The sequence below is a fragment of the Hippopotamus amphibius genome, chromosome 1, assembly GCF_030028045.1.
Source record: "Hippopotamus amphibius kiboko isolate mHipAmp2 chromosome 1, mHipAmp2.hap2, whole genome shotgun sequence".
NCBI lineage: Eukaryota > Metazoa > Chordata > Mammalia > Artiodactyla > Hippopotamidae > Hippopotamus > Hippopotamus amphibius.
This window is the reverse complement of record NC_080186.1, coordinates 194,636,426-194,646,491: the sequence shown is the minus strand read 5'-3', so window position 1 is coordinate 194,646,491 and position 10,066 is coordinate 194,636,426. Positions and strand designations below refer to the sequence as shown.

The following is a 10,066-nucleotide window of genomic DNA, read 5'->3' as shown; positions in this document are numbered from 1 at the left end:
ACTACTGGGCATATACCTAGAGAAAACCATAATTCAAAAAGACACATGCACCCCAATGTTCACTGCAGCACTACTTACAATAGCCAGGTCATGGAAGCAACCTAAATTTCCATCAACAGATGAAAGGATAAAGAAGATGTGGTACATATATACAATGGAATATTACTCAGCCATAAACAGGAATGAAATTGGGTCATTTGTACAGACATGGATGGACCTAGAGGCTTTCATACAGAGTGAAGTAAGTCAGAAAGAGAAAAACAAATATCGTATATTAACACATATATGCAGAATCTCGAAAGATGGTACAGATCAGTCAGTTTGCAAGGCAGAAATAGAGACAGAGATGTAGAGAACAGACATATGGATACCAAAGGAGGAAGAAGGAGGGATTGGGGTGGGATGAATTGGGAGATTGAGAGTGCCATATATGTATTACTAATATGAAAAAAATTATCAAATTGTATACTTTAAATACAGACAGTTTATTGTATGTCAATTATATTTCAATAAAATTCTTTAAAAAAAACGGCTTCCTTTCCTGGTTAATCTTGACAGAGCAATTTTTGCTTTGATACCCTAATGCCTGACAAAATTATTTAAAAAAATATTCAAAATCATTGATTTTATTTCATAGCTTTTTCCTAATCAGTGGGGTATTGTGGAGCTGGAAAATAAGAATTCAAGAGAGTACGCATTTGCACCAACAATTTATATCAGCAAGTGATTCATATTTCAGATTATTAGATTATCATACATTCATAAAAGAAATAATGTTTGAAAATAAAAATTAAGCCAAGAAATTCAATTTAGTGTTTTATCATTTTATTGATTGTTTAAAATTCTCTTGAGAATATATATAGATAATGAAGAAATAAAGATGTACTCTAGAGACATGGCATTTTGTTTATTCTGCTTTCATATAGTACGACCCAATACATATTTATGGAAGAAATTTAAAACTGTGTTCATATGTTATTCTTTCCTTGAAATTACAGTCATTATGTGCAATATTTGTTGTGAGTTTATAATCAATAGTAGAGATAGGGATTGTTTATGGACTTAGAATAGGATGTTGACAGGTTTAGAATGCAAAGGCAGAAGGCGTCTGGGAGTCAGCTGGATTTAGTCATTAATCAATATAGAGAAAACGAGAGGTAAGGAAAGAGTGAGGGGCAGGGCACATGGTGAGTTCAGCTGCTGACAAATTGAGTTTATGATGCCTGTTATTTAGCCCAAGGGAGGTGTCCACTAAAACCCTAAATACTTAAAGGCTGTTCAGGGCTGGACTTGGGCATTTGGAAAGCAGGAGTGAGAAAGATAATGTCCTACAGAAAGGGAACACTGAACTCTTTAGATGTAAAAGAAATGGAATAGAGAGAGATTAATATATTCCACAGAACAGAAGGAAACTGAGCGATATCCTGAGAAAGAAGATCAGGAGGTTTCATAATGGGATGAAGGAACTAGGTTGGCAGATAACTGTTAAAAAAGGACCTCTTTTCCACTGAAATGGAATGAAAGATAAACGTTAATTTGTAAACAGGGTGTAAAGAGATGTAAATAGGGGCTGAGAAGAGTCCTATTTAATAGTCTCTGTCTTCTCTGAAAAGTAAAAAGCACTATTGCCTGTGGAAGATGAGGTCAGGATACATAAACAGGGCTTCGAAATGTCGGTTCCATTATGGAGACAGCTCTAACTGAACCAGTGTGGGCACAGAGCGGGGCAAATCATTTGTGACCAGGCGTTGCTTTGTAACCGTTACATCAATCCATCACCTTCTAAATCACTAACACAGCTGTCACTCCCCTGCATGACTTGTGTCACTCCCATTGTGTGTTCTGGTAACAATTTGAGCACTATTATTACACTTCCATGTATTTATTAACCGTTAGCACTGACTTGGGAGAGGCTCTATTTCCATGTTATCAGTGCTATGCTTGACACCAAACTCCTCTACAAAAAATGCCTGGTAATAAATTTGAACTGTACTTAAATATAATTGATTAAATACAGTTCTATTTACAAAAGTCCACAAGATTACACACAGAGGGCCTCTCTTTTCCATTCCACTCCCCACCCCACCCTGCCCCCCAAACTTTTGGAGTTCCTGGCATTAACTAAAGTGTCAATAAATGTTTCTGGAAGCTGAATGTTTTGACTTTTTGTTGAAATCTTTAATTGCTTTACTTAACTTTTCACATACTAATTTTATTTTGCCAATTAGATTCCAAGTTTTTAAGGAGAGTATCTTTAGTCACAAAACTGCATATTGAAGCCCCTATTGGCTTAAAAAGAAAACCTTGAGAGAGACAGTTTTGTAAGAAAACGACATATAACATAATACATCTCCTGGCTAGCCAAAAAGGTTGAGAATTATAAACACAACTAAAATCACCTTTTAATAGCAAGTATAAAGTATGAGAGCATATTATTTATGTTCTTAGGTTTGTTCTTTGTAATTTGATTTTGAGCAGGTCTTACAGATATTGATGGGATGAAATGCCAGCATAACCGTAAAAAAAAGTTAATAATTTTAGTATGTACAGAATTCATGCTTAGCAATGGAAAGACAACCTGATCGAGATTTTGAAATTTATTATTTTGCAGTATTTTTTCTGTGCTTTTTAAAGATCAAATTCTTTTTATGAAAGATAATTTAAATAGCTATTTGGTATTTTAAAATAGAATATAGAATAATATGAAAAATTCACTCCTGGTCAAGATCTGAAGAGAAAACCCATGAAATCAGAAACACATGCCATTCTATTTCTAAACCAAGTCAGCATAATGAAAACTGTTCTGCTGCATTCGCCAAACAATTCTCATTAGCTACTAAATAGTTTCTCTTTTAACTGGAAATCGTTCCAATGATATGAAATGGCAAAAGAGTTCTGGCAAAAATACTAAAAGGATAGGAAATGAAAAAATGTAAATGTGATTTTTACCAAAGAGCCAGAAATACTCCTTCATCAAGAAAAGTTTCAAATCGCAAAGCACCTTTACTGTGGTAGCCAAGCCAGCACTGCCACCTGCTGGTAGAAGTATGAACCGCAAGCCTGGAAAGGATATGAAAGGGTTTAAATTTAACACTTTCTGGACACCAACTTATTTTCATATCTAAGTGCCTTAAGTGTGCTTACCAACTATAACTTCAGAAAATATAATTTTAGTATTGAAAGATATATTGGGTAATCACCATAACTAAAATATGTGTTTGAGGTTTGTTTTGTTTGTTGTTGTTGTTTTTTTTAATCTAAGTTAACCTCAGCATGTTTCAATGAAAAAGAAAAAGCCTGAGCTTTGGAGCCAAAGATAATTGGATTCAAGGTCTAGCTCTGACACATTAGCTTTTTAGCCTTGAAAACTTAATTTCCCTGGGCTTTATTTGTCTCACATGTGAAACAACTGATAGGACTGTAGTGAGTATAAAACATGTAATAAATATGTCCAGCTCATTTCCTCACACCCAAGAGATAAGCTGAAGCAGCCTTATTTTCACTAGCATTTACCTGATCTTTGCTATAATTTTTTAAAGTGCTTTCATGAGTAGTGTTACCTAACAGGTTTTGCTGCTTATAATTTTCAGACCTTCAAATTTCTTGTCAAAGACCTATGGTAATTATCATTACACCATTTACTTATAGAAAAAGAAAGCCAACAACAGTTTGACTTAATATAACCAAGGCAAAAGCAGGATGTATATAAAACAAGGGAAAGAGAGAAGAGAAGGTAAAAAATTCAGGTACATTTGAATCAGCGATACATTTTTTTTTCCTTTCCTTGGGCAAGCTTCTGCTTTGCTGACAAGTAGCAGAGACCAGGCAGAGGGCCCTGTCAGTGGGAAACCAGATGGATCCGTTTTTTCCATATTCTTTGAAAGCTCTCAGGAATATTGCTTGAGGAGCATGTGCCAGGATGTCTTTGATTTATGTCTGTCAGTGTCTTTCGCATCTCCACGTAGTTATGTCAAATCTGCTCCGCTTATTTATCAGAATTTCTCAGGTTCCCATCACCACATGATGCCATGCACTCAACCCCACTACTCTCGGATCCCTCCACGAAACAGGCTGCAGTAAATGTGACGTCCACATTATTACTGAAGTATCTTGCTAATGTAAGAAAAGAAGGAATTCATCAAACGCTGTCTTTAATTTTTTTAATTCTAAAAGGAAGAGCCTTGGGAAGAATTTAAACCAGGTAATCTCTCTCCGTTGCTTTCCAACTTACTAGCACCCTTTCTTCTTCAACTCACTTTACTGCATTCCAGAGAACACATGCTTCCATATTTTCAGAAGAAATCCCCAGCGGTATCTCAACTCTCAAAATGACTCAATTCTCTCTCCTTTACTTTCAAACCAAACTTGTATTTTCTTAGAGATCAACATTAGAAATAAGAAAACATAATTAAATCACTGGCCACAAAATGTGATTCATGCTCTCCCCTCATCTTTCCCAGTGTGTTTCGTTTGTATCCAGAAGTTTCCAGCCCTGATTTCACTTTAACAATCACCTAGGAAATCTTTAACGAATTTAATTGGTCTTGGATGGGGCTTGAACATTGTTGTTTTAAAGCTCCACAGGTGACTTCAATTACAGTCAGCGTAGCCAATAACTCAACCCAAACACTTGCAATGAATTTCAGAAAGTAGAGAAATAAATATTTTCACAGGCTAGAGAGGAAGAAACATACTAAAACCCTTATTTCCTCTGAATAAGTAAAAGGAGGATACAAAAATAGTAAAGTAATTCAAACAGGTGAAACTCATGAAAAACAGCCTTTTTATCCCATCGTTCCTTTCAAATACATTCTGCAGGATCTGCTACCTCTACCCCCTTGAAAAGAGTCTTAGATTCCGCAGCTATGTGTCCATTTTTAGGTATCAGAAAGGTTCCATTTCTCTCCGCCCCCGAATTAGAACTGACTTGTGGTAAAGAGTCCTACTAAGAGGAGTAGGTTAAATTCCTCTCTACAGAGAGTCCCCAGCTTACGATGGTTCAACTTGCCGTTTTTTGGACTTGAGAATGGTGTGAAAGTGACACTCATTCAGTAGAAACTGTACGTCGAATTCTGAATTTTGATCTTTTCCGGGGCCGACCTGTGTGATAGACCCTCTTCTGCCACGTGGGCGGCAGCAGCCGCAGCGCGCTTGAGTCGCGTGGTCACTGCGGTAAACAACTGATACAACCATCTTGTATTCATACAACCATTCCGGTTTTCACTTTGCAGAATTCAGAATTCAAAAAAATTAACACTTTATTATAAAATAGGTTTTGTGTACATGATTTTGCCCAACTGTAGGCTAATATAAGTGTTCTAAGCGCCTTTAAGATAGGCTGAGCTAAGTCATGATGCTTGATAGGTTAAGTGTATTAAACGTATTTTTGACTTACAGTATTTTCAACTTCCAATGGGTTTTTCAGGACATCACCTTGTTGTAAGTCAAGGGAGATCTGTAGTGCTTTTCATCTTCCCTATTCTTCTGCATGGAGGAGGGGGTGGAAGGAATGGAGAAAGAGAGGCAAAAACCTTACACCACCAGGACCTACATAGTTTTCTCTTGACTAGCACTGGCTGACCTCCATGCCCGCCATTGCGGCAGGTCTACAAAAGCTGGTTTAACAATGGGGTGCAACTGTGGGTCAATGCTGACATCTGAAATGATCAATTCCCAGACAGGTTGATGCTCCCTCGAGCTGATTTCTTACAGACCTACCCACCTTAATTTCTTCCTGAAGAAGGCCCTCTTGGCAGGCAGTTCTTTCTGGGCAGAGGCCCATCAGGGCTGCTCGAGAATGTCACATTTCGTGGCATCTCCTGATCTCATGGCATGGGAAGTGCTCGTCTTCAGATGTTGTGAGTGCAGCTGTTCCTCTGAGGTTTCCTCTCTGTACGCTGTGAGCCCTCAGCTTAAGATAGGAACCCAATTCTGTGTTGCTGTCCTGCCTTAACGCGTTGGGATACACACTGCATTCTGATGGAAGGGACTGAACTCAGCAAACATCCAACTAGAGAGGAGATATCAGCCTCCTTTCTTAGAAATATCCTCATCACTGGCCTGATTCCCTTAGGGCCTTCTATTCGACTTTAAAACATCCAGCAATAGTTGTTTTTTTTAACACTTTCTAATATCATTTCTTCTTTGCAAATCAACTCCTTGGGGGCATAATTTACATATAGCAAAATGCACAGTTTTAACGTGCATAGTTTAATAAAAGTAAGACTAATACGCCACCACAGTAAATAGTTCTGCCATGCTCTTTTGCAGATGTGGTATTTAATTTCCTGGTTTAGATCATTGTTCTATGGATATGTAAAATGTCGACAGTAGGGGAAGCTGAGTAAAACTTACAGGGGAATTGTGTGTATTATTTTTACAACTTTTTAAGAGTCTAAAATATTACAAACTAAAATTTAAAAAATACAGTCAGAGAAGTTAAATCTAAAAAGAAAAAAACTAGAATGTCACTTCTTGAGGATAATTTTTATAAGCTATATTCATTTTGGCTAAAATTCTAAAATGTTTTGATCCAATTTACTGGATCTGTTTTTGATGGCTTACTTTTGATCACTCACATGTAACATATGTTAATGTTTATTGTCTGGGGTACAAAAAGGCTAAAGGAACCTGAATGTGTTATAGTGAGGGGAAAAGAACATTACATCTCAAATTAATATCCAATTTGATTTCTTTAAAGATATTGTACTGAGTATTTTGATAACCCAAGATGAATTAAAGATAACCTTTCCAAGACACATTGCTTTTGGTGTCGGATGTTTCACAATAAACCATCGGCAACACATATTCTACTAATACAAATCCTAGATATTCATCGGTCTTACATGGAAACTGTTGTATGAAAGAATTTTAGTATATATTTCATAATGAATGGCTTATATTGAATTAAATACATCCATTGAGAGAGCAGAAATCACTGGATTAAATCACATTCACCAAGTTAAAAAGTACACTGATTTTTCCCTCTCCCAACCATCAAATATATGTGTATACATAAACAGAGATAAGTCATATTTTAAAATCTGTGACATTTAATAATGTTAAACACTTAAAAAAACTAGTACAAACATTTTGATATTTAAAAAAATACATTTTACATAATTATAATAAAGAAAATCTTCAAAAAAATAGAGCTAAAATTTTATTTCTATTTCCCCCCAATTTACATAGCTAAATAATTATATAGTTATTTCCATGTATGAGTTTTACATTTGTATTTCCTACAATTAAGAAAATCCAAATGTTAAACTTTAAGACATATATCCAATTATATACAAAAATCACCAACTTACATATTCAAACTTACTTAAAAATCATTATAAACTGTGAAAAATACATATTATGAAAAATTATGTTCTAAAAGTAGCATATCAACTCATATAATCTAGGTGAATCCAAAAGTATAAATAATGTTTATAAGTTACAGTAGTGTCTATACTGCCCTATCATAAAAGGAGGTATTCTTTGTAAATATGTATGTTATAAATAAAAGTCCGACTTCTTTTAAGTGCCAAATTCTTTCCACGTTAATCATTTTCATTAAAAACTTTGTAAATGTTTATCATCTTTAAAACTGAGTATGCTGAATATAATGAAACCCCTGATAACTAAAATTCATTATGAAAGCCAATTATTTAGAGACATTCATCAAACTGTATCTAGGAGTGGGGTGATTTTTTTTCTTTTCTCTAAATTAAGTGGCTTTAGACTAATATGTTTTATAGTTATTGCTTCCTCTCTTCCTGTTGTTTTCACATCTCTCAATGAGTTCCTGAGGATTTGCCATTATTTTACAGCTAGAAAATGTTTCAATTCCCTGCTTCCACGTAATAGGATATAGAAAGTCTAAAATCTCCCTTTACCCTTAGCTCTAAGAAGCATTTAAAACGTGTCTGGCTGGGTGGGAGGGAGACTGCTTCTGAATTGAGGTATCAAGTGTTTGTTCCCCTGCCTACCTTGAACTGTCTCTTGGCTGTTATGAAATTCCTGCTTCTCAGATACCTGGGTTTTTGACCACCCACCTGCCTTCAGTCTCTGGTGTTCATATGTTCCTGGTTTAAGCAGGTCTGTCTCTCTGATCCCTGAGCCACTGCTCCTCTAATTCTCTAATATTCAAGTGTGCTTGCTTGCCTAACTCTAATTCATTCCTTCTTGCATTTCAATGTATAAATGCTGCTCATTTCTTGAATCATCACTGGTCACTAACTACCACGAAACATCATCTCCTAAACTCTGTGAATTACTAATGCTTCTGCTCCTGGTTTCCCATCCGGCCTTTATTCTGTTTGTTATTATGATCACAATATATATAAAACACTGCTTTTAAAAAGCTAACCAAGGAAAACACTGATAATGAATCTTATTAAATTAGTAACCTTATTTTATGAAATTTCAAATGGATATGAACTTCAACACTTTTCTTAATCAGTAAAATTCTTGACCAGGTAGAAGTTATTTTTATTGATGTTCACTGATCTATTTCCTCCACATTGAGTAGACAAAGCTGGCCTAAGTGTGATCTGAAAAAATGGAATTTATAATGTTATCATATATGTGAAATACTTAATCTTTAAATAAATGGATCAGAGTAGAGTTTAATGTTTTAATCAAACAACAATACATGCCTACTATGAGCAAAGCACTACTTAAGTGCTGTAATGTACTAGGTGATCAGTTTTTAAAATGAGAAAAGTCAAACTACTGAGTACACAAACATTGATAAATAGTTCATTAAGAAATCTTTTCAAAAAAATCAATAAAATGCATGTAAGCCATTAAAAAAAAGAAATCTTTTCCTGTCTAACTGGCACTTTTCTTTTCTGAAGCTGGCACTTTCCTCTGAAAGGCAAGTAATTGAATAATACTATCACAAAAGAAAAGGTAAGTGTTAAAAATCAGCAATATCAACAAGTCACTTCCTGCAATTCTTGAGTTAAAGTGAAGGTATGTGTATAAAACGCTAATATTTCTAAATTCACTATGCACTGGGACACAAGGTAATTAACTGATATTCTAATAGTCCAGTAACTTTCTGTAATAAATCAAGGACAGATTAGTATATGTAAATTTAAAAACAAATAATATTATTTAGATGGTTTTAAATTCATAGTCTTTCAATAACAGTTCTTGAAACTGAGAACATAAACTTGATGAAGTTAAATTTTTACACCATAAATTTTCTAAAAAAGCCCAAACTACTGGCAATGATAATTACAATAAAACAAGTTGTAAGAGGAACAGAAATCACTTTGTTTTTAAAATGTAAATTTGTAACTAATCATTGGCTTTTTCTTTCTAGTAGAGTTTATTAATTGGAGATTTTATACCTAGACATATCTCTGTGTGTGTGTGTGTGTGTGTGTTTTGAGGCTTTCAATGGCTTTGAAGGCACAAGTCTGTTTCTTATATTAAAAACGAATTGAGTCCATACAAATACAGAAAACACATTTAATTATACAATATCGTTTTAAATATGATAGTCCATATTGTATGGATAATGCCGCAGTGATAACATGCATTTTTACAAATGGAGGCCAATTTTCAACCTTCTCCGTTGCTGTTTTACCCGTCATGTCCTGCTTTGTTGAGATCACATTCTAATGAAACCATAGTCACAACTGCGTTCTCATTTTGAAATGGACCATCTGTGCCTGGTGGTGGTGGTTTATACAAAAAGACTGCGAGCCCGTTGAAGAAAACGGTGATAATTTTACAAGTAACACCTAAATATAAAAATAAATATTAATCATGCATTTAGGCCTTTAATTATTACAAAAATTATCACTGAAAAATTCTTCATGAATAGAAACATTACTTAAAGAGTAGGAGTATATAAACAATCAGTTTTATGCTTTAAATTTTTAAAACTTTAGTAAGAAAGGTGATATTCTTCAATAGAACATGTCTACAATTCGATGAACTAGTCCTTATTTTCTTTCTAAACAATGAAAATGTACAATAATTATTCTATTTTTGGTTACGATTATACATTCTTAACCAAGGAAAAATACCTTACAACATCCTTGAACCTGAATAATAAGCTGGA

The 10,066-nt window shown here is 34.6% G+C and overlaps 1 protein-coding gene across 1 annotated transcript in view; it reads right to left on the bottom strand.

Moving 5' to 3' along the window:
* Positions 1–9,527: 9,527 nt before the first annotated feature.
* SLCO4C1 (solute carrier organic anion transporter family member 4C1) overlaps positions 9,528–10,066 on the bottom strand; it is a 58,712-nt gene continuing 58,173 nt past the window's right edge. Inside the window, exon 13 of the mRNA XM_057695494.1 lies at positions 9,528–9,743. Coding sequence (XP_057551477.1) covers positions 9,583–9,743 — 161 coding nt within the window. The 3' untranslated portion in view covers positions 9,528–9,582. The remainder of the gene's footprint in view (positions 9,744–10,066) is intronic.